The 26719-nt window shown below is 30.6% G+C and overlaps 1 protein-coding gene and 1 non-coding gene across 2 annotated transcripts in view; one reads left to right on the top strand and one right to left on the bottom strand.

Annotated features, from left to right (window-relative positions):
* Positions 1-26719, bottom strand: part of LOC148950350 (E3 ubiquitin-protein ligase TRIP12-like) — a 117169-nt gene that overhangs the window by 29252 nt on the left and 61198 nt on the right. The window contains exons 3-5 of the mRNA XM_089091568.1: positions 12814-13166; positions 8128-8258; positions 4174-4342 (exon numbers count right to left, since the gene is read on the bottom strand). Of these exons, the coding sequence (XP_088947694.1) occupies positions 4174-4342; positions 8128-8258; positions 12814-13011 (498 nt within the window). The 5' untranslated portion in view covers positions 13012-13166. The remainder of the gene's footprint in view (positions 1-4173; positions 4343-8127; positions 8259-12813; positions 13167-26719) is intronic.
* On the top strand, positions 21987-22055 carry LOC148950351 (small nucleolar RNA SNORD36). The gene has a single exon (XR_016142012.1). It is a non-coding gene; the product is annotated as a small nucleolar RNA SNORD36 (small nucleolar RNA).

Below are 26719 nucleotides of genomic sequence, written 5' to 3'. Positions count from 1 at the left end.
AAAAAAAAAAAAAAAAAAAAAAAAAAAAAAAAAAAAAATCTGAAAGTGCTTTATTTTTCAACTGAACGAAATCATGCATTATTTTGTGTTTTCAGTAAAGCACTAAATGTTTTTAAATTCTACAAATATAGTGAGATATATCCAGCCAGTTTATTTGAGCTTCTAAATTTTTCAAGGTTCAGGTTCTGGCGGTCTGGTAGGGATATATATGAAATCTTTTATTTTACAACAAATGTTTTGCTTTGTTTTGTAATAAGAAAGCTATCACCTCACGAAAAGCTTGTCAACAATGCTCTACAAACTTAACCGACGGGGAAAACAACCTAGAGATTATTGACTTTAAAACAAGCATACGAGAAAAAAAATAGGTTAAATTCAAATAGAGCAGTGGAAGAAGATTAATTCAGTTTAAATCCGTCTTTTCTCTCTTTATTTTTTTTTTGTAAATGGAAAAGCAGTGGGAAATTATAGAAATTATTTTCTTTTGTAACATTTTTCTATCCCCCTAAAAATGGCTAGCTAACCCGAATCAACTATATTGTGCAAGCATCCTTGAAAGAAAAAACTGGTAATTTGACTATAAAATAATCCTTTCAGATTTACAGCTAAACCTGAAAAAAAAATACCGGGTGCCAAAAAATCCTCAGCCGTTATTTATTTCTTTTTTCAATCTAACTTCAAAATCTTATAAGAAAGTCGTCGGCTCAGTACATCACAGTAAAATTTCCGTAAACCGAAGTTGTCAAACCTACATCAAAAACAAGAGTTAATTACATTGGTTGGCTTTGGTCCGCCCTATATTTTACTTTTGACCAATAAACCACGCCGATTGAAACATATGGGAAATGATAAAGTTGCAAAAAACGCCACCAAAACGGAATAATTTGGATGTAGCCGATCGAAATGAGTCTTTACATGACCATTAAGTATTGCGTTCTAAACTTGCTGTTGTCTTTTTTTTCTTTAATTGTATTTTTTGTCATCCCCTAGGAAAAGTTCTTACTTCTTGAGGTGGCGGATAAAACTGTACTTCTTGTTATAGTAAATTTCTGTCTCTCTAAAAAATGGCGAACGTAAATAAAAATATTTTGCTGCCCAACTGTCTAGGGCCAAACGAAAAGCAGGTCGTCCCCGAATTGTGTTACGGCCTAACGAAGTGTTTTAGCCTCATGCAGCTTGGCGCTGCAGTGAGTTGGTAGTAGTAGTAGTAGTATTAGAACAAATTAGTAAATTAGTAATTAGTAAATAAGAACAAATTCTTATTTATCTCTTATCAGTTAGGCTTCATTAAATCAATCTTCATAGGTGCACTCTTATGTTAGACAAAATTAACTTAAGATGCTGATTAAAACACAAAAAAAAATGAAAACACAAAAAAGTGAATCTTCGTAGGTGCTCACTTATGTTAGATTAAATAAATTTAAGATGACGATTAAAACACCTACAAAATGAAAACACACAAAAAAATGAAAACAGAAAAAAGTGAATCTTCGTAGGTGCTCACTTATGTTAGATTAAATAAATTTAAGATGACGATTAAAACACCAACAAAATGAAAACACACAAAAAAATGAAAACACAAAAAAGTGAATCTTCGTAGGTGCTCACTTATGTTAGATTAAATAAACTTAAGATGACGATTAAAACACATACAAAATGAAAACACACAAAAAAAGAAAAAATGAATCTTCATAAGCGATCATTTATGCTAGATAAAATAAACTTAAGATGCTAATTGAGACACACAAAAATGAAAACACAAAAAAAAATGAAAACACAAAAAAGTGAATCTTCGTAGGTGCTCACTTATGTTAGATTAAATAAATTTAAGATGACGATTAAAACACCTACAAAATGAAAACACACAAAAAAATGAAAACACAAAAAAGTGAATCTTCGTAGGTGCTCACTTATGTTAGATTAAATAAATTTAAGATGACGATTAAAACACCAACAAAATGAAAACACACAAAAAAATGAAAACACACAAAAGTGAATCTTCGTAGGTGCTCACTTATGTTAGATTAAATAAACTTAAGATGACGATTAAAACACATACAAAATGAAAACACACAAAAAAATAAAAAATGAATCTTCATAAGCGCTCATTTATGCTAGATAAAATAAACTTAAGATGCTAATTGAGACACACAAAAATGAAAACACAAAAAAAAATGAAAACACAAAAAAGTGAATCTTCGTAGGTGCTCACTTATGTTAGATTAAATAAATTTAAGATGACGATTAAAACACCTACAAAATGAAAACACACAAAAAAATGAAAACACAAAACAGTGAATTTTCGTAGGTGCTCACTTATGTTAGATTAAATAAACTTAAGATGACGATTAAAACACATACAAAATGAAAACACACAAAAAAAGGAAAAATGAAGCTTCATAAGCGCTCATTTATGCTAGATAAAATAAACTTAAGATGCTAATTAAGACACACAAAAATGAAAACACACAAAAAAAGAAAAAATGAATTTTCATAGGTACTCACTTATATTAGATCAAATTAACTTAAGATGCTGATTAAAACACAAAAAAAAGGTAATCTTGCATAAACACTACTTCTAAGAAGCAAATACTATAATAACAAAAGACTTAAATTTGTAGTCAATAAAGTCAGAAGCCATAAAAAGTAGTCTCTAAAATAGTAGTTTAACAAAAGCAGCAGGCTTCAGAATTAAGAAATAAGTTGTTAAAGAGCCCGCAATCGAAAGTTCAAATTTTAAAATTTTCCCTTTTTTGTTGTCAAAGCGCTTAAACGGCAGTCAGCTTTGTACACTTATAAAGATGTTCTTCGGTGGCTTTGTTTGTCCAAAAATATTTAGATATTCAGTATCACGAGCGTCCTGAATATACATATTTAAACGTTATAATATACACGTTATAAACATGTTCTTCAGTGGCTTTGTTGGATCAAAATTTTTTAGATATTCAGGATCACGAGCGTCCTGAATATACTTGTTTAAACGTTAAAATACACGCGTTATAAACATATTCTTCAGTGACTTTGTTGGTTCTTAAATATTTAGATATTTAGGATCACGAGCGTCCTGAACATACATGTTTATACGTTATAATATATACATTATAAACATGTTCTTCAGTGGCTTTGTTGGTTCAAAATTTTTTAGATATTCAAAATCACGAGCGTCCTGAATATACATGTTTAAACGTTAAAATACACGCGTTATAAACATGTTCTTCAGTGGCTTTGTTGGTTCTAAAATATTTAGATATTTAGGATCACGAGCGTCCTGAATATACATGTTTAAACGTTATAATATACACGTTATAAACATGTTTTTCAGTGGCTTTGTTGGTTCAAAATTTTTTAGACATTCAGGATCACGAGCGTCCTGAATATACATGTTTAAACGTTATAATATACGCGTTATAAACATGTTCTTCAGTGGCTTTGTTGGTTCTAAAATATTTAGATATTAGGATCACGAGCGTCCAGAATATACGTGTTTAAACGTTATAATATACACGTTATAATCATGTTCTTCAGTGGTTTTGTTGGCTCAAAAATATTTAGACATGCAGGACCACGAGCGTACCCAGAGGGACCCGTCTCCGAGATTCTTATCCGACTTGCAAAAACGGAACAAAAATGCATATAAACAAATTTTTGATGCGTTTTTTTACTTTTCTTTGTAATTTATTGTAAGAAAATTGGTATCATTCGAAAAATCCACTTTAGCTACAATGTTTGTAACAGAAAAACTAATATCGTTTGACATTTTTAAAAGCACAGTTCTAGTTCAAGAAACGAGGGAATTCGAAGTTCTAGTATTCTTTTTAAATAGCATAAGTAGGAAAAAACCACTTAAATTTGTACCACATCGGCCTGCCTTCGATGTTTTTTACCGATAGTGGACTTTTCCATAGATAGGGATTTTATTTCCAGATATTCCGCGTTAAACTTCGTATGCTTATAAGGATATTCCTCATTGATTTTGTGTAATCGTTAATCAAAGAAACATTTACCAAATAGCAAGCATTAGGCAAAACATATGTTTAAATGTTGATTTACCACAAGATGAAAGACAAATAATATCAAGAATTTTCAGGAACACATCCTTTACATACCTGATAGCTAGCATAAGTAAATCAAAATAAATCAAGGACAGTTATTTAAAAATAAATTTGTAACTACCTTTAAATATTCCTCGAGATTTTGCATAACCACAGGGATATTCTGTCCATTTCTTTTCATTTCAATATCCGTTCCAGGAACAGTAAAATCCAAACCCATGTCAGATATGACAGAGTCGTTGGAGAAAGACGACTCTACATTTAAATCTCTCTCGCTTGATTTCTTCTCTCTAAAGAATAGTTTAAAAATAGGCTTGAATTTGAAGAGGATATATATCACAAAAAAAGATATATAGCAGGTGGAAAAAGAACAACATACATCACTTTTTCCGTTATTAAAAGATCTGGGAGCTAACCTTCACCTAATTTCGAGGAGTAATCTGGATACAAGGCAACTTTTAAGAGCAAGAAGAGGGAAATTTTGGAACATTTTCGACTCGAGAGGTTTTCACTTAGGAATTAATTTTTAAAACAAATACCCGGAACAATTGTAACACCTTCGTCCCACACATGCCTCAATCCTCCTTCAAAAGGGGGGGGGCAGGGGTGAGCTTAGAGTCATAGAAATGCAAGAACAGTTGTTACAGTTTGGAATTGCAAGGAAGCACGGGTCCAAAGCCCCCCCCCCCTCTTTGAATGAACTTGTTCGCATTTAATTCAAATACAATTTATTGATATAAAGAGCATTTTATAAATCTAAGGAGTAATACAAAGCATATTCTTGTGATAAAATTCTTATGATTTTATATCCCTGATTTTTAGATATACAAGTCAAAAATTTAGAGTATGAGTGAATTGTTATTTTTTCTGTTCTTAGGGAAAGAGCTAAATTTTAAGGGAGGAGGGGTTAAATAGATGCTCGCTCACAATTGGATAATTTTTGGGGATTGGCTTTTAGAGGTTGGTTTTCCCTGAAATCACCTTAAACTCCAAATTACCTAAAATCACGATCAGGATGAACCTGATTAATCCCGGTTAGTGATATCAGTAGACATATTCTATTCTACTTCGAAGTTATCAAATATTACTAACAGGAAATGACCCAGCCTCAAGGACTGACACAGTTTCGTCCAACGCCCAATACAACTAATATATTTTCTGATTTATTTCAAAATATCTTATGATCTGCTCTTAGTTATCAACATGAGCGGAGCTAAGGGAGGATGCAGGAAGCCCACACTAAAAAGCCCCCCCCCCCCTTAAACAAAAAACTAAGAGTAAAAGTGAAAATATGTTGGACAGAAGATGTAAGTATATTCTCCCTGTCTTGCTGGTTGCCCCACCCCTTCAGAAAAATTACCTAAACCCATGGTTACGATAAACTTTTTTTTTACCAATCTAGCACCTTGTTAAAGAAGGTGGTAAAAATGACCAAAATGACCGAATTGGTCAAAATAACCATTGCCGTAGTTTAGCCTCCCATTTCTAAATCAAATACAAAAAAGGGCTATGACGTTATGACTCAAACTAACTGCAAAAACTTATGCCTGAAAACTTTATATAGTAGCCTATTAATTTTTTAGTCATAGTTGCCCCATATTAACGGGAAATTTAAAAACACAAAAAAAAAAACAAATAAAAAAACCCAGCAACTGTCAAGTGAGGAAGATTCACTTAATTAGACCCCGGCGCCACGCCGGTGGATCGACCGAACGCCGCCAACGAGAGGCCCAATTCGCCAACACCGTCGAAGTGTCACTACGCAGCCGGCAAGTCCCAGGTGCACCACCGCCGGCAGAGGCGGCGGCGTTCGGCTGACTTTGAATTAATTTTGCGGCAATTCTTTACTGCGTCAACCGCGAATTCGGAGCTTTTTTTCTCGTGTGGTTTAGTATTTCGATTTTTCTAATTAGAAATCAAGCAGGTTTCCCCTATCCCCGAATTTTCGGGTATTTCCCCGAAAATCACCCAATCACGGTGCCACCCCTAGCGATTTATCACCAGTGGCTTTCCCTGCCAAATATTACTTTGCATACCATAGTTCTTCACTGTCTCTTGTTCATTAATTTTCGTCTCTTTTGTTACTTTGCATAAAACCAGACAGATGCAATTGCAATATACACAGTTCTTCATATGTCGACAAAAAAAAAGTAGCCCTATCGTCTTTATAAAATGAGATTAAACCATTTCGAATGCAGTTTCCCAATTGCTATTTCTTACATCATTTGTAGTCAAGAATTTTATTTTTGATTTGAATAGTACACATTCACTATTATAAATCTTTAGTTGGATTTTGAAATTGATAGTATCATTTTAAAATGATAATATCTCATTTTTTTTAATTGAAAGCAGGGATGCCAAAAAGATAATTATTATTTTCATTTAAAGTGGAGACGGAAGAAAATGATATCAAATTCTCTGGGAAAGCATTGAAATATTTTGATAGACCCAGGGCTCCCATTGGGACTTGTTCATTGTCTTGGGCATTTTGCAATTTCTCATAGACTACTGGCCTAATTTGGCTTTTGCGTGTGCTCCCTTTTAATTAGATTCTTTGGTTCTTATTGAATGCCACGGCGAATCTTTAACTCAGTTTTCCAATAATTTTAGGTATATCTGAATAATTTCAACATTTTTGTTGTTGTCATTGTACCCCTTTACTCATACCCTCAATTTGTTTTTTCAAGGAACACTAAGCTAGCTATTTAACAACATTTCGCGTGTTTGTTTGAACCATATAGTAACCTAGTTAATTATCAAGTAAACTATTTTTTTAATATAAAGCTGAGACGGTATCCTATCAAGTTGGTATCCAGTGGGGGGTGGGGGTAGGTAGGTATTACATTTAAATGATAATATCTCGATTTTTTTTATTGAAAGCAGGGATGCCGAAAAGTTAATTATTTTTTTCAATTTAAAGCAGAGACGGTATCCTATCATTATGGTATCCAGAGGGGGGGGGGTAAGGAGCTATCATATTTAAATGATAACATCTCGATTTTTTTTTAAAGCAGGGATGCCAATAAGTTAATTATTTTTTTTTATTTAAAGCAGAGACGGTATCCTATCAAGATGGTATCCAGAGGGGAGGGGGGGGGGCATAGGGAGTTATTATATTTAAGGGACAGTACCTTGAATCATTTTTAATGAAAGCAGGGATGCCAAAAAAAAATTTTTTTTCTAATTTCAAGTAGAAACGGTATTCTATCAAGGTGGTATCCAGAGGGGGGATTAGGAAGGTATTATGTTTAAATGATAATATCTCAAATTTATTTATTTTTTAAAGCAGGGATGCCAAAAAGTTAATTATTTTTTTAAATTTAAAGCAGAGACGGTATCCTATCAAAGTGGTATTCAGAGAGGGGGGGGGGGTAGGGAAGTATTATATTTAAATGATAATATCTTGAATTTTTTTATTGAAAGCAGGGATTCCAAAAAGTTAATTATTTTTTTTAATTTAAAGCAGACACGGATCTTGTAGAACATTATACGACTGCTTTAAAAAAATACAAAAGGGAGTGTGAAGGGAGATGAGAGACTTTTACAAGAATATGACAGTTTGGTTGCTACCAGTAACTATTAGGTGGAGTATTCTATAAAAGTGTACTGTCAATGAGTAGAGAAAGTAGATTTGTAAATTTTAGCAGCGATTTGAGAAAGACTGATGAAAACATTAATGTTTGCGGTCAACATTGATCGGCGAGTCGGCGGCGCGCCGCCGCTCCTGTTTTTGATCCCGCCGCCACCGGTCTTCCCTCATCGGCGCGGCGCCGGAAACTGCACTTAATTAATATCGCTTGATTAAGAGAAGTTGCTGTATCTACGTTCTTTTCTAAGCAACAAGACATAATATTAAAAATATAAAATACAATATTTGACAAAAGGATGTGTCTTCACATAAAAGATGATATAACAAACATATCTTTAGACTATATCATTTAATAACTTCGAGAAGCAAGCACACTGAAAGATTGTTACTGATTTTTGTCACAAGCAGAAAAAGAGAGAGAGAGAGAGAGAGAGAGAGAGAGAGAGAGAGAGAGAGAGAGAGAGAGAGAGAGGATGGAACAATAACCTTAAAATTGAAGCCATCGATTGATAAGACGCAGCAAAGACCGGGTCAACCAATTTGAGCTCGGAAGAAGACAGCGTGGTCTCTTTACCTAATAGCCATGCAAACATCAATGGGTTTAGCGGCAAATCCACCTTGAAAATAAAGATATTTCAATCACAGATGCTTAGGATTAGCAAAATTGCCCGACGCTTACCGGAAAAAAATCCCCAGAAATATCAAGCAAAAATCTTTGAAAAACAAATAGAAAAAACATACATATTGGTTTCTTCCATTTAGGTTTTGTTGTTGAAGTCCTATAATGTTCTTTGGCTCTTATAAAATTTGATTTCTTGTACGTAGGAATCAAATATTACCAAAATGTAATTTCTTTGACGTAGAAAGTACAGACAAAGAGGAAAAGGATTCGATCTTATTCGAAAAAGGTTCGATCTTATTCTTACAACATCAAATATTTGGAAAGGATTTAAAATTTATAAAATAATAAGGGCGTATTACATCGTTGTAGTAAATTGCTTTATTAAAATGCTTAGTAGAATATTCGAGGCTTTAGAAATGTACATTTTAGGCTTAAAAAGCCATTGGAGGGCTCTACCGACCCATTATTTAACAGAAAAGCTAAATATACCTTCGAAATATTTTGGTTATTGTAAAGAAGAAAAAGACTATAAACAACCGAATATCAACAATGGTCAATTATTTTGGTTATTTTAAAGAAGAAGAAGAATATAAACAACCAAATATAAACAATGGTCCATTATTTGGTTATTTTAAAGAAGAAGAAAAATATAAACAACCGAATATCAACAGTGGACGATTATTTGGTTACTTTAAAGAAGAAGAATATAAACAACCGAATATCAACAATGATCGATTTTTTTTATGTAATTAAAAGAAGAAGAATATAAACAACCGAATATCAACAATGGTCGATTATTTGGTTATTTTGAAGAAGAAGAAGAATTTAAACAACCGAATATCAACAATGGTCGATTATATGGTTATTTTAAAGAAGAAGAAGAATATAAACCACCCAATATCAACAATGGTCGATTATTAGGTTATTTTGGTTATTACCTGTCCGGTTTGGCACTTTGCCCTTACCCAGGATGAAATTAATAAAATAGAACGATTTCAGAAGAGACCACTGCAAATCATTTATGGCGGATCCTCTCTACCTTACTCCTTTTACCTTAAGGAATTTAAACTTGAATCCCTTTCTTCCCGCCGAGGAAAATTATGCCGAAGATTTGGCTCCACCCTCCTTCAACATCCCATCTTCCGATCATTCCTTCTCCCACCTTTTGTCCCTATAAGATCTCGTCCCCCCAGGGAAGTGGCTCAGAAGGTTCCAAAACTAACCCCAGTCCACTGTAACACCATGCGCTACAGTAAAAGCTTTGTGCCAAGTTTTGTGAAATATTACAATGATCTCTAGTGTTTTTATTGTTTAGTTTATTTTATCCTGACGAAGTTTTATCAGATAATTTTATTCTCAATCTCAAGTGTTTTTATCCTTTAGTTTATTTATCCTGACAAAGTTTTATCAGACAACTTTATTTTGTTAATTATGACTAAGAGACATCATATTTGGGCTTTGCCCACGAGAGCTATGTCTTGTTTTTGAATTAAATGAAAAAATGAACCTAGAATATCAGCAAGACAATCTTGCATAACTGAATAATGTGAGTTTATTTTCTGTGTATAGTAAACACAATTTTATTTGCAATTATATGAATAATCCGTAAAGTAAAAATAGAAATCGATGAACCCAGGGTTAAATCCGCCTCCCAATCGTCTCGGCCATGTTCACATACATTTATTTTGAAATGAACATGGGCAGATATTAGAAGGGGGAGGGGGATTTGCAAAAAATCGAATTGTGTAAAGTACAAAGCACAATGGGAAAACTATAAATTTGAGATTTCAGAGCGGAGAAGGAGGTAGCATGACCCAAGACTCCCCGCCCTGCCCAAGTGCCTGTAATAACATAAGCAGCCTACATACAACCCAAGGAAAAGCTTGTAGATATTACAATGCTAATAAACATTAGCTAAATATTAAAATAGCCTATATTACACGGGTTGGGTAAAAATTTGACAGTATGTTCAGGCTCAAAAAGGTACCGTGAGTACAGGAGAAATTTTGCCTAATTAAGATTTAGAAATTCAAGTTCCACTTTGACTTTTCAAATAAAAACTATTTAATTTTTTTGATAGACGGAGGGGCGGGGGACGGGGTTTAAAGCCTTATTTCTAAGTGCAGCTTTCTCCTTGGAGTAGTTGGAGGGAGGGGGTAGAGGTCAAAGCGTTGTTCTCCAAAATGTTTGACATTTTAAAATACGAGGAGTACGCAAAAGAAACAGGACTTTCTCTGCAAAACCTATATTTTCATACTTTTTACAAAACTAACCAAATCCCTTAAAAAACATTACAGTTAATAAATTTGTCCCACCGATGCTCCACTGTTTGAAATTTTCTTTTGTTGCCATTTTGAAAAATGAATCACATCTCGGTGCTTCAAATCAGTCAAATCGTCAGTGCTTTCTAATCACTATCCTCTCATGCCTCTTTTCATGCGTGGAAACATAAAAAAGTCAGATTAAGCCAAGTTAGGCAAGTATGGTGCGTGTGCCAGAGGAGCCACGACTTTCTTAGTGAAAAACTGGCGACCTGAGATGGCTGTGTTTGCGGGTGCATTGTCATGGTAGTAGAGCCAGTCTCTTGTCTCTCATAAATCTGGTCACCTTTCTGCCACTAACGCTGTTAACAAATCTTCTTAATACTTCCAAATAAAAAGTAAAATTAACATTCTGACGCGGAGGAACAAACTTTGAAAGTACTACGCCTTTGGCATCAAAAAAGCAAATCAACAACGTTCTGATGTTGATTTAACCTTGACAACATTTCCTTGGAAGAGTGGATGATGACCTCTTCCATTGGATTGACTGTTGCTTTGTGCCTGGGTTGTACCCGAAGCACTATGCCTCACCACCAGTGGTAACCTTTGACAAAATCTGTTTAATCAGTTTCAAACTTCTTCACAAAAACAGTCAATGTTTCAACTCAGATTCCTTTGAACATGCCAGCAATCCTTTTCAAGCTCAAATCTTTGTTTAAAATTTACTGACTTCAGCTCCAAGATACCTATCAATCTCTTACAGTCAACCAATTGTCTGTGGACGATCTGTAAGCACATATTCTCAATACTTTTTACATTGTCGTCTCATTAGGCAGTTAATGGATGTTCAGAACGAGGTTTGTCTTCAGTCAACTTGTCACAATATCTAAAATGAGCAAACCGCTCAAAATTTTAGTTTTACCCGCATCACCCTCTTTTTAATCTGTTTTTAATTAAACTTTTTATCTTTAATCTAGTTACGTATTGTAGAAACAACACATGTTTCTAATTAATCTGTTAATATTATAGCATTTTTATTGAGTACAAAATAAAATTCCACATGTTATTTGATTAAACTTGGCTGGCATCAGAGAATAAGAAACAAAAACGCAACAGTGCAAGAAAAAACAAACTGGAGGTAAACCCAGGAAGCCAGATCGACAAAATGGGCGATACTAAATTTTACTGAGAGTTGCGCTATACCCTCTTAGGATCACCAATACGTACTATAGTAGCTTGCGTATCACAATACTGTTTAGGTTCCTTTTTGGGTACCCCCTCGAAACCCTTATCTGTACAAAGCCCTATTTTTTGGAGGAAGAGTGGTGGGGAGGGGGGGGGCTTTTTTTCAATTCAGATCGGTTTTATTAATACTTTACACTAAAATTACAAATGCTCACAAATACATCTAACAAACAAATTCTGGGCCATAATCCACAATAATTGACTCTCAAGGTCAATCCAGTTGAGGAAACAATATATCACACTGTTAAATATATCACATAGTCGCTGTCCTCCCTATGCCTACCAGCATGAACCCAATTAACCTACATACTTTACAAATACCAATAATGAAATTTAACTTAAATTTTAAATTCATCGGGATAAAACAGGATCTGATATAGCTCATAATTTTATAACAAAAATTAAATTATCAATTTAACATTATAAATTTATATAATATTTCGAAGAATTTCAACTGTCCATGATTATAAAATGGAAAAAATATTGGCCTTAAAATTTTATAAAACATTAGCCGTATCAAGTGCAAAAAGAAAGAAGCGAAATAGAATATATCACGCATTTAAATCAGTTTAAAATTAATACAGAAGAACAAAATCTTACTGTAAGGTATATGCCTTCCACATATATGCCTTTTCTCCAATATCCACAATATTCACTTTCAATGAAATTATAAAATAATAATTAATAATATAAGTTTACTTTTTACTTCTCACTAATTAAATTAATGTACTTCCTTTTCAGCAATTTAGACATTAGAAAATAATTATGAAATGATCTGGTGCTTTTTTGGAAGGATAAAGGGAAACAAAATGCAAAAAGAAAGATTATCTGGGCTCAAGGGGAAGAGGAAGAGTACTTCAATTAGTCTTGGGTGATGTACCTAAACTCGAATTCCTTGGGAAACTTGTCCTTTTTCAAAATGTTATTTCAACTTCTTTTTAATGATTTTTATTTTTTGAATTTTATATTTTTTTTTAAAGACGAAAATTCATTTTTAAACAGAATTTTATACCTTTTATCAATGCTTAGCTCATTCATACTTACTAATCTTGAGTCCATTAAAGCCTTGGCAAGGAACATTCCCAGTAGCCTAAAGGATGACACAACTTTCCGAACATTACTAGTGGCACTTGAATGAGGAGACAAAGGCACAGGATACAAACCATCTCCAGTGGATGGTTGGCGCCACAAATTGAGGTCGGGCCTTTGCAGTTGGTTGCTGACAAGGGAGTAGAATTCCATTGTTGGCCCAAGTCGACTCCATACTCGTCCTCGTAGGTGATCTCCAACACTTCACGAATACCAACGGTCTGCTTGAACACCTCTTCAGCCTGGGGCAGAATGTTTTCTCGGGACACAGTTTTTTTCACCATATTCATTCATGGAAGGAAGTTGTCCTAAAAAAGCAGTCAGATCAACATTAGATTCAATTCAGGAGGCCATCAGGGGCACAAGCAGGCCCTTAATTTTCTCAGATTTCTGGACCCTTCTCATAAAAATTAGCAAATAGAAGTTTCTTTTAATTGAGCCCCCCTCACCCCCCCCCCCCCGGCAATATTCCTTCGTCCGTGCCAGGGGGTCATATGCAATATATATTAACTCGACAAAAATTTGTTGAAAAATCGACAAAGATGAGGCACGAACATCATAAACTTTAGAGCTTTCTAACAGATTTTTAGATTGTTCTTACAGTTTGACTTTTATTTGTTTCGTTTTGTTTTCTTTAATCTAGAACAATTCCAACTGACACAAACCTTCAAGAAGAAACTAATCAACTATCATCAACTATCAAAGACAGAAAATTGTACAATAGACCGTTTACAGTAAACAAATCTTCTACAAGAAGAATGTTCTTGCGGTGGAAACAAATAATCAATTTTGTCTTTTCTCGGTTTTACTGGAATATTTACAGTAGCATCCAATATTCCCTTCTCCTCGAAAGTCCCCGGAAGCCCCCGAAAAACAGTGAATTTTTAGAATAGTCTATTGTAAATAGGGCCATGTCCAGGGGGGGGGGGGTTGAGTAAAGCCCACTCCCCCCTCTTGAAATATTTCTCCTGCTCCTAAATTGGTAATAAAATAGAGATAAAAACTATTTCTCAAAAAAGAAGAAAATCTAAAAAGCACATTCTCCGACTAATAAATTGATGATATTTAGAAATCAATGAGCAATTTTTGCTCCACGTCAGGTAAATTCAAAGAATATCAATTCAACTTTTATGTTGAAAAAAAAAATATTTTTCTTTTTATAGAATGTTTATAATTAATTAATACAGAATGGTTTTAATTACTAAGTCATCTGGTAATAAACTGACAACAGTGTATAAAATATCTGACTGAATTGGATCTATTAATTTTTCTAACTGTCAGGCAAAATTGCCAAGATATTATATTTTTCTTGAAACACAAAAAAAGTATTTTTTAAGATACTACGCAAATTTTATGCAAAACAACAATGAATTTATCCTTAAGGTTTCAGATCTCAAAAACCAGTTTCGGATGTTAAGATGGAACAAAAATATATCCATGAACGGGTGTAAATATGAACAGGCCATATCAAACTTTGTTCTCCCAAGAGAAAAACAAAACAAAAAACGCAGAAACTGCTAATACACCTCATTAGATAAAAATAACAGCGAAACAAAATGAAGTGATATATATATATATATATATATATATATATATATATATATATATATATATATATATATATATATATATATATATATATATATATATATATATATATATATATATATATATATATATATATATATATATATATATATATATATATATATATATATATATATATATATATATATATATATATATATATATATATATATATATATATATATATATATATATATATATATATATATATATATATATATATATATATATATATATATATATATAATTACTTTCAATCAAACTTCTAAACAGATATACCGTATCTTATATTTATTTATCAGCCTGAGTCTGATATGAGGACCAACATTAAAGCTGGTAATTTTTTTTTTTTTTTTTTTTTTTTTTTTTTTTTTTTTTTTTTTGTCTCAACAATTTGATTTCCTCATTTTTCGAAAAAAAAAAATAAAGATAAATCACAATACCCTATCTATACTATTATTCAACACGGGGGATGCCTCAATAAGCTTATGCAAAAATCGTTCTCTATCATTTGAAGTGGCGTAGAAAAATAACTGTTTCGTTTCAAACGTAAGAATAAAAGGGAAGGTCCAACAAATCTGACATAGCCATACTGGCAAATTTCCTGTCATTATGATAACAGGGTCTTGCAACTGCCTGCTAGCCTTGGCAGCTAATTTTTTGCTGTGAAATTCTTGAAATTAAAAAATAAATGCATTCAAGAAAACAATATTAAGATAAGAAAATGTAATATGGAAACAAGAAAATGTAATATATGAAAATACAATATGAACAAACTAGCCATCCTTATAACGTCCTTACTGCATAATAATCTTTCTAATAGCCTACCTGAGACATAGCCTTCCACGACCTTTCTATTTTTCGAGTTAAATTTATAAAAGAATAATTTAACTTTTTTTTTTTAATCGTGAGCCTTGTTTCAAGGAAATTACAATCAGGCGAAAACATGATATTATCTAGATAGTGAAAGGGAAGTGACAACTTTGCACTTCTCATCATCATCATTTTATTTACAGCCCATCACAAAAAAAAATCTGGACATGGTCCAGAACGACAGAGTAAAAATCTAGAAAAACAAAAAGAAACAACTGAAAGAAAAACATACTTCGACCACTACGAACACGGGACAGAGATGATCAAAGATGGGATGACTCCTGGCACCGAACATACGCTTTTATGCTATTCTCTGCTTTGAGTTCTCTAAATCAATTCACGAAAATTTAAATAAGACGGGAAATGCTAAAATTCTAGGGAAGGATGCATGCACTCCTCTCAATTAACACTGCTGACCTTAGATGTATTAAACATGTGTAGATACTCGAAGAGGCGAGGATTTATTAGACTTTTTCTCTGACACTAAGGAATCGACAATAATGAGTTTTCATAGCGATTATTTTTATAGACCTCCCAAAATCCTTTCATGAAAAAATAACACAAATTTGAATCCCAAAACATGTAATGAAGATAAATCCAGTGCTGGATGTCTGTACAGATTTAATATATATCTTTGGGTTTAATGGGCTTTACTGCTCTTCAAAAATAGAACCCAAGTGGCTACAGTGGCAAATATATTTCATAAATATCATTTAATTCTACGGACTTTGTTGTCCTTTAAAATTGAACCCGAGTGGCAAGAGCGGCAAATATATTTAACAGATATAATTTAATTCGAAAGACTTTGCTGTTCTTCAAAATGGAACCAAGGTGGCAAGAGTGGCAAATATATTTAATAAATATCATTTAATTATACGGACTTTGCTGTTCTTCAAAATAGAAACCAAGTGGCAAGAGTGGCAAATATAATTAATAAATATCATTTAATTCGACGAACTTTGCTGTTCTTCAATTTTGAAGAACAGCAAAGTTCGTCGAGTGGAAAGAGTGGCAAATATATATTTGCCACTAGAAGCCAAGTGGAAAGAGTGGCAAATATATATAAATAATAAATATCATTTGATTCGACGGTCTATGCTGTTCTTCAAAATAGAACCCAAGTGGAAAGAGTGGCAAATACATTTGATAAATATCATTTAATTCGACGCACTTTGCTGTTCTTCAAAATGGAACCCAAGTGGCAAGAGTGGCAAATATATTTAATAAATATAATTTAATTATACGGACTTTGCTGTTCTTCAAAATAGAACCCAAGTGGCACGAGTTGCAAATATATTCAATAAATATCGTTTATTTCGACAGACTTTGCTGTTTTTCAAAATAAAACCCAAGTGGCAAATATATTTAATAAATATCATTAATTTAACGGACTTTGCTGTTCTTCAAAATAGAACCCGAGTGGCAAGAGTGGCAAATATATTTAATAAATAAAACTTAATTCGACGGATTTTGCTGTTCTTCGAAATAGAAGCTGAGTGAAAAGATTGGCAAGGATATTTAATAAATATCATTTTATTCGACGGACTTTACTGTTCCTCAAAATAGAACCCAAGTGGAAAGAGTGGCAAATACATTTAATAAATATCATTTAATTCGACGGACTTAGCTGTTCCTCAAAATAGAACCCAAGTGGCAAGTGTGGCAAATATATTTAATAAATATCATTTAATTCGACGGACTTTGCTGTTCCTCAAAATAGAACCCAAGTGGCAAGTGTGGCAAATATATTTAATAAATATCATTTAATTCGACGGACTTTGATGTTCTTCAAAATAGAACCCAAGTGGAGAGAGTGGCAAATATATTTAATAGATATCATTCAATTCGACGGAATTCGCTGTTCTTCAAAATAGAAGCCAAGTGGCAAGAGTGGCAGTGCATATTAAATAAAACGGGCTATTATTTTAAATAGATCTCTGAGGATTTTATATCCTATTATTTGAAGAAGATCTTATAAGTTTTTCTTCAGTTTTTAAAGAAGTTACACTCGAAAGTTTTCAGAAATTGTAAGAGTAAGTCAACGAAGTGCTTGAACATACAGCATAATAACTAAGAATATAGAACATAGCTTAGTACAAATAACAGAGCATAAGACATATAAACTAGGAACACAACTTCAACGGAAATTTAAGTACCCGAACTACAACTTGAGTTCATGGAATAACTATATGCTCCGTGCAAATTAAGCTGGAGGACTAAATGATCTTCACATAGTACATAGTTGTAAAAAGCAGAAGTGGTAATAATTATTAATGCATAACAAACAATAATACAGTAATAAGTTGCTGTTAATATTATTAGTTATAATATTAACATGAGAAGTAGCTCATACAAAATTAAATTTAACTGACACTGAATTAAATTTTGCCCACTAATCTTTTTTTTAATTTAACCACTGTTTTTAGCGCTATCTATATATGATGCTGTTTAGAGATATCCATAATATAATGCATTAAGGGTTATCAATAAAATAATGTTTTTAGCGCTATCTACCTATGATGCAGACATTACATTTATATAAAATGGTAATATATTAGGGATATAGCAGGCAAAACATATTTTATCATTGTTAAGGCATGGTTAACTTTTTCTTTTGTGTCTAAAATAACAAAAAAAAATCTACAGTTGGAACCCCACGGAGCAGGGCCAAGGCTGGGATAAATATATATGTTGTTTCAATCGACTGTTCAGAATCATTTCTCAGATGAACCCTGATTCAGAGCATAGTTGTGATGTTTTTTTTTCATTTTTGTTAAATGAAAAATTTAATTTCATTAATTATTTATCTATTACGCACATAACTATTATTACTAGTGGAATTGTCCTGCATTAATTTATGAATCCAATTATTAAAATTTTTATAATTTTCTTTGAAGATGGGGAAAGTTCAGATAAACCCTGTTTCAGAGTATGATAGTGATGTTTTTTTTCATTTTTTTTAAATGAAACATTTGTTTTCATTAATTATGAAACTGTTACGCAAACAAATATTATTAATAGGGTAATTGTTCTGCCTTCATTTATGAACCTAGATATTAAAATTTTTGGAATTTTTCTTGTAGATGGGGCAAACTCAGATGAACCCTGGTTTATAGCATAGTTGTGATGTTTTTTTTTTCATTTTTGTTAAATGAAACATTTATTTGTATTAATTAAGGATCTATTAATTACATATCTATTATTAATTATGGAATTGGCTTCATTTATGAATACAATGATGAAAACTTTTTGGAATTTTTATTGAAGATGGGACAAACTCAGATTAACCCTGATTCATAGCATAGTTGCGATTTTTTTTTCATTTTTGTTAAATGAAACATTTATTTGTATTAATTAAGGATCTATTAATTACATAACTTTTATTAATTAGGGAATTGGCTTCATTTATGAATACAATGATGAAAAATTTTTGGAACTTTTATTGAAGATGGGACAAACTCAGATTAGCCCTGATTCATAGCATAGGTGCGATGTTTTTTTCATTTTTGTTAAATGAAACATTTATTTGTATTAATTAAGGATCTATTAATTACATAACTATTATTAATTAGGGAATTGGCTTCATTTATGGATACAGTGATGAAAATTTTTGGAATTTTTATTGAAGATGGGGCAAACTCAGATGAACCCTGGTTCAGAGCATAGTTGTGATGTTTTTTTCATTTTTGTTAAATGAAAAATTTATTTGTATTAATTATGGATCTATTAATTACACAACTATTATTAATTAGGGAAATGGTCTGCCTTCATTTATGGATACAGTGATGAAAACTTTTGGAATTTTTATTGAAGATGGGACAAACTCAGATTAACTCTGATTCATAGCATAGTTGTAATGTTTTTTTCATTTTTGTTAAATGAAACATTTATTTGTATTAATTAATGATCTATTAATTACATAACTATTATTAAATAGGGAATTGGCTTCATTTATGGATACAGTGATGAAAACTTTTTGGAATTTTTCTTGAAGATGGGGCAAATTCAGATGAACCCAGGTTCATAGCATAGTTGTGATGTTTTTTTTCATTTTTGTTAAATGAAAAATTTATTTGTATTAATTTAAGGATCTATTAATTACATAACTATTATTAATTAGGGAATTGGCCTGCCTTCATTTATGGATACAGTGATGAAAACTTTTTGGAATTTTTCTTGAAGATGGGACAAACTCAGATTAACCCTGATTCATAGCATAGGTGTGATGTTTTTTTCATTTTTGTTAAATGAAACATTTATTTGTATTAATTAAGGATCTATTAATTACATAACTATTATTAATTAGGGAATTGGATTCATTTATGGATACAATGATGAAAACTTTATGGAATTTTTATTGAAGATGGGACAAACTCAGATTAACCCTGATTCATAGCATAGGTGTGATGTTTCTTTCATTTTTGTTAAATGAAACATTTATCTGTATTAATTAATGATCTATTAATTACTTAACTATTATTAATTAGGGAATTGGCTTCATTGGATGCAATGATTAAACTTTTTGGAATTTTTATTGAAGATGGGAAAAACTCAGATTAACCCTGATTCATAGCATAGGTGTGATGTTTTTTTCATTTTTGTTAAATGAAACATTTATTTGTATTAATTAAGGATCTATTAATTACATAACTATTATTAATTAGGGAATTGGCTTCATTTATGAATACAATGATGAAAACTTTTTGGAATTTTTATTGAAGATGGGACAAACTCAGATTAACCCTGATTCATAGCATAGGTGCGATGTTTTTTTCATTTTTGTTAAATGAAACATTTATTTGTATTAATTAAGGATCTATTAATTACATAACTATTATTAATTAGGGAATTGGCTTCCTTTATGGATGCAATGATGAAAACTTTATGGAATTTTTATTGAAGATGGGACAAACTCAGATTAACCCTGATTCATAGCATAGTTGTGATGTTTTTTTCATTTTTGTTAAATGAAACATTTATTTGTACTAATTAAGGATCTATTAATTACATAACTATTATTAATTAGGGAATTGGCTTCATTTATGGATACAATGATGAAAACTTTTTGGAATTTTGATTGAAGATGGGACAAACTCAGATTAACCCTGATTCATAGCATAGGTGCGATGTTTTTTTCATTTTTGTTAAATGAAACATTTATTTGTATTAATTAAGGATCTATTAATTACATAACTATTATTAATTAGGGAATTGGATTCATTTATGTATACAATGATGAAAACTTTATGGAATTTTTATTGAAGATGGGACAAACTCAGATTAACCCTGATTCATAGCATAGGTGTGATGTTTCTTTCATTTTTGTTAAATGAAACATTTATCTGTATTAATTAAGGATCTATTAATTACTTAACTATTATTAATTAGGGAATTGGCTTCATTGGATGCAATGATGAAAACTTTTTGGAATTTTTATTGAAGATGGGACAAACTCAGATTAACCCTGATTCATAGCATAGGTGCGATGTTTTTTTCATTTTTGTTAAATGAAACATTTATTTGTATTAATTAAGGATCTATTAATTACATAACTATTATTAATTAGTGAATTGGCTTCATTTATTGATACAATGATGAAAACTTTTTGGAACTTTCATTGAAGATGGGACAAACTCAGATTAACCCTGATTCATAGCATAGGTGTGATGTTTTTTTCATTTTTGTTAAATGAACCATTTATTTGTATTAACTAAGGATCCATTAATTACATAACTATTATTAATTAGGGAATTGGCTTCATTTATGGATACAATGATGAAAAATTTTTGGAATTTTTATTGAAGATGGGACAAACTCAGATTACCCTGATTCAGAGCATAGTTGTGATTTTTTTTTAATTTTTGTTAAATTAAAAATTTAATTGTATTAATTAAGGTTCTATTAATTAAATAATTATTATTAATTAGGGAATTGGCTTCATTTATGGATACAATGATGAAAACTTTTTGGAATTTTTATTGAAGATGGGACAAACTCAGATTAACTCTGATTCATAGCATAGTTGTAATGTTTTTTTCATTTTTGTTAAATGAAACATTTATTTGTATTAATTAATGATCTATTAATTACATAACTATTATTAAATAGGGAATTGGATTCATTTATGAATACAGTGATGAAAACTTTTTAGAATTTTTCTTGAAGATGGGGCAAACTCAGATGAACCCTGGTTCAGAGCATAGTAGTGATGTTTTTTTCATTTTTGTTAAATGAAAAATTTAATTGTATTAATTATGTATCTATTAATTACACAATTATTATTAATTAGGGAATTGGCTTCATTTATGGATACAATGATGAAAACTTTTTGGAACTTTCATTGAAGATGGGACAAACTCAGATTAACCCTGATTCATAGCATAGGTGAGATGTTTTTTTCATTTTTGTTAAATGAAACATTTATTTGTATTAATTAAGGATCTATTAATTACATAACTATTATTAATTAGGGAATTGGATTCATTTATAGATACAATGATGAAAACTTTTTGGAATTTTTATTGAAGATGGGACAAACTCAGATTAACCCTGATTCATAGCATAGGTGTGATGTTTCTTTCATTTTTGTTAAATGAAACATTTATCTGTATTAATTAAGGATCTATTAATTACTTAACTATTATTAATTAGGGAATTGGCTTCATTGGATGCAATGATGAAAACTTTTTGGAATTTTTATTGAAGATGGGAAAAACTCAGATTAACCCTGATTCATAGCATAGGTGTGATGTTTTTTTCATTTTTGTTAAATGAAACATTTATTTGTATTAATTAAGGATCTATTAATTACATAACTATTATTAATTAGGGAATTGGCTTCATTTATGGATACAATGATGAAAACTTTTTGGAACTTTCATTGAAGATGGGACAAACTCAGATTAACCCTGATTCATAGCATAGGTGTGATGTTTTTTTCATTTTTGTTAAATGAACCATTTATTTGTATTAACTAAGGATCCATTAATTACATAACTATTATTAATTAGGGAATTGGCTTCATTTATGGATACAATGATGAAAACTTTTTGGAATTTTTATTGAAGATGGGACAAACTCAGATTACCCTGATTCATAGCATATGTGTGATTTTTTTTTCATTTTTGTTAAATGAAACATTTAATTGTATTAATTAAGTATCTATTAATTACATAACTATTATTAATTAGGGAATTGGCTTCATTTATGGATACAATGATGAAAACTTTTTGGAATTTTTATTGAAGATGGGACAAACTCAGATTAACTCTGATTCATAGCATAGTTGTTATGTTTTTTTCATTTTTGTTAAATGAAACATTTATTTGTATTAATTAATGATCTATTAATTACATATCTATTAATAAATAGGTAATTGGATTCATTTATGAATACAGTGATGAAAACTTTTTGGAATTTTTCTTGAAGATGGGGCAAACTCAGATGAACCCTGGTTCATAGCATAGGTGTGATGTTTTTTTTCATTTTTTTTAAATGAAAAATTTATTTGTATTAGTTATTAATCTATTAATTACACAACTATTATTAATTAGGGAATTGGCTTCATTCATGAATACAATGATGAAAACTTTTTGGAACTTTTATTGAAGATGGGACAAACTCAGATTAACCCTGATTCATAGCATAGGTGCGATGTTTTTTTCATTTTTGTTAAATGAAACATTTATTTGTATTAATTAAGGATCTATTAATTACATAACTATTATTAATTAGGGAATTGGATTCATTTATAGATACAATGATGAAAACTTTTTGGAATTTTTATTGAAGATGGGACAAACTCCGATTAACCCTGATTCATAGCATAGGTGTGATGTTTCTTTCATTTTTGTTAAATGAAACATTTATCTGTATTAATTAAGGATCTATTAATTACTTAACTATTATTAATTAGGGAATTGGCTTCATTGGATACAATGATGAAAACTTTTTGGAATTTTCATTGAAGATGGGACAAACTCAGATTAACCCTGATTCATAGCATAGTTGTGATTTTTTTTTCATTTTTGTTAAATGAAACATTTATTTGTATTAATTAAGGATCTATTAATTACATATCTATTAATAAATAGGGAATTGGATTCATTCATGAATACAATGATGAAAACTTTTTGGAATTTTTATTGAAGATGGGACAAACTCAGATTAACTCTGATTCATAGCATAGGTGTGATGTTTTTTTCATTTTTGTTAAATAAAAAATTTATTTGTATTAATTAAGGATCTATTAATTACATAACTATTATTAATTAGAGAATTGGCTTCATTTATGAATACAATGATGAAAACTTTTTGGAATTTTTATTGAAGATGGGACAAACTCAGATTAACCCTGATTCATAGCATAGGTGTGATGTTTTTTTCATTTTTGTTAAATGAAACATTTATTTGTATTAATTAAGGATCTATTAATTACATAACTATTATTAATTAGGGAATTGGATTCCTTTATGTATACAATGATGAAAACTTTATGGAATTTTTATTGAAGATGGGACAAACTCAGATTAACCCTGATTCATAGCATAGGTGTGATGTTTCTTTCATTTTTGTTAAATGAAACATTTATCTGTATTAATTAAGGATCTATTAATTACTTAACTATTTTTAATTAGGGAATTGGCTTCATTGGATGCAATGATGAAAACTTTTTGGAATTTTTATTGAAGATGGGACAAACTCAGATTAACCCTGATTCATAGCATAGGTGTGATGTTTTTTTCGTTTTTGTTAAATGAAACAATTATTTGTATTAATTAAGGATCTATTAATTACATAACTATTATTAATTAGGGAATTGGCTTCATTTATGGATACAATGATGAAAACTTTTTGGAACTTTCATTGAAGATGGGACAAACTCAGATTAACCCTGATTCATAGCATAGGTGTGATGTTTTTTTTCATTTTTGTTAAATGAAACATTTATTTGTATTAACTAAGGATCTATTAATTACATATTTATTATTAATTAGGGAATTGGCTTCATTTATGGATACAATGATGAAAACTTTTTGGAATTTTTATTGAAGATGGGACAAACTCAGATTACCCTGATTCATAGCATAGGTGTGATGTTTTTTTCATTTTTGTTAAATGAAAAATTTATTTGTATTAGTTATGAATCTATTAATCACATAAATATTATTAATTAGGGAATTGGTCTGCCTTCATTTATGAATACAGTGATGAAAACTTTTTGGAAATTTCCTTGAAGATGGGACAAACTCAGATTAGCCCTGATTCATAGCATAGGTGTGATGTTTTTTTCATTTTTGTTAAATGAAACATTTATTTGTACTGTTTAAGGATCTATTAATTACATAACTATTATTAATTAGGGAATTGGCTTCATTTATGGATACAATGATGAAAACTTTTTGGAATTTTTATTGAAGATGGGACAAACTCAGATTAACCCTGATTCATAGCATAGGTGTGATGTTTTTTTCATTTTTGTTAAATGAATTATTTATTTGTATTAATTAAGCATCTATTAATTACATAACTATTATTAATTAGGGAACTTCATTTATGGATACAATGATGAAAACTTTTTGGAAAATTTATTGATGATGGGACAAACTCAGATGAACCCTGGTTCATAGCATAGTTGTGATGTTTTTTTAATTTTTTTTAAATGAAAAATTTATTTGCAGTAATTATGAATATATTACTCACACAAATATTATTAATAAGGGAAATGTCCTGCCTTCAATTACGAATCGAGTTATGAAAACTTTTTGGAATTTTCTATGAATATTGGGAAAGTTCGGATGAGCCCAGGTTCATAGTATAATTGTGATGTTTTTTTTTCATTTTTGTTAAATGAAAAATTTATTTAGATGAACCCTGGTTCAGAGCATAGTTGTGATGTTTTTTTCCATTTTTGTTAAATGAAACATTTATTTGCAATAATTAAGGAACTGTTATTTAAACAACTATTATTAATTAGGGCATTGGCCTGCTTTAATTTTTGGACCTATTGATGAAAACATTTTGGAATTTTTCATGAATATGGGGCAAACTCAGATGAGCCCTGGTTCATAGCATAGTTGTGATGTTTTTTTTTCATTTTTGTTAAATGAAAAATTTATTTAGATGAACCCTGGTTCATAGCATAGTTGTGATATTTTTTTCCATTTTCTTTAAATTAAACATTTGTTTGTAATAGTTAAGGATCTATTAATTAAACAACTATTATACATTAGGGACTTGGTCTGCCTTCATTTATGGATACAGTTATGATAAATTTTTGGAATTTTTCGTGAATATAGGGCAAACTCAGATGAGCCCTGGTTCATAGCATAGTTGTGATGTCTTTTTTCAATTTTCGTTAAATGAAAAATTTATTTGTATTAATTATGGATCTATTAATTACACAACTATTATTAATTAGGGAATTGGTCTGCCTTCATTTATGGACATAGTGATGAAACATTTTGGATTTTTTTCTTGAAGATGGGGAAAGTTCAGATAAACCCATGTTATTAGCATGGTAGTGATGTTTTTTTTCATTTTTTTTAAATGAATGAAACATTTATTTGCATTTATTAAGGAATTGTTACGCACACAAATATTGTTAATAGGGGAATTGTCCTGCCTTAATTTATGAATCCAATTATGAAAAATTTTGGAATTTTCCTTGAAGATGGGGCAAACTCAGATGAACCCTGGTTCTTAGCATAGGTGTGATGTTTTTTTATTTTCGTTAAATGAAAAATTTGTTTGTAATAATTATGAATCTATTAATTACATAACTATTATTAATAAGGTAATTGGTCTGCCTTCATTTATGGATACAGTTATGAAACATTTTGGATTTTTCCATGAAGATAGGGAAAATTCGGATGAACCAAGATTATGAGCATGGTAGTGATGTTTTTTTTTTATTTTCTTTATATTAAAAATTTAATTGCATTAGTTAAGGATCTATTACTCGAATAATTATTGTTAATAAGTGCAATGTCCTGCCTTAATTTATGATACAAAATATGAAAACTTTTTGGAAATTTCCTTGAAGATGGGGAAAGTTCAGATGAACCCTGGTTCTGAGTATAAGTGTGATGTTTTTTTTTATTTTTTTTAAATGAAAAATTTGTTTGTAATAATTAAGGATCTATTAATTACATAACTATTAATAATTAGGGAATTTGGTCTGCCTTCATATATGGATACAGTGATGAAAACTTTTTGGAATTTTTCTTGAACATGGGCAAACTCAGATGAACTCTGGTTTATAGCATAGTTGTGATTTTTTTTAAATTTTTTGTTATATGAAACATTTATTTGTATTAATTAAGGATCTATTAAGTACACAACTATTATTAATTAGGGAATTTTTTTTCTGCCTTCATTTATGGATCCAGTGATGAAAACT

The sequence above is a fragment of the Artemia sp. Qi Xiang Cuo genome, chromosome 7 (genome assembly GCF_049724085.1).
Source record: "Artemia sp. Qi Xiang Cuo chromosome 7, ASM4972408v1, whole genome shotgun sequence".
Classification (NCBI taxonomy): domain Eukaryota; kingdom Metazoa; phylum Arthropoda; class Branchiopoda; order Anostraca; family Artemiidae; genus Artemia; species Artemia sp. Qi Xiang Cuo.
This window is presented reverse-complemented; position numbering and strand designations above follow the sequence as displayed.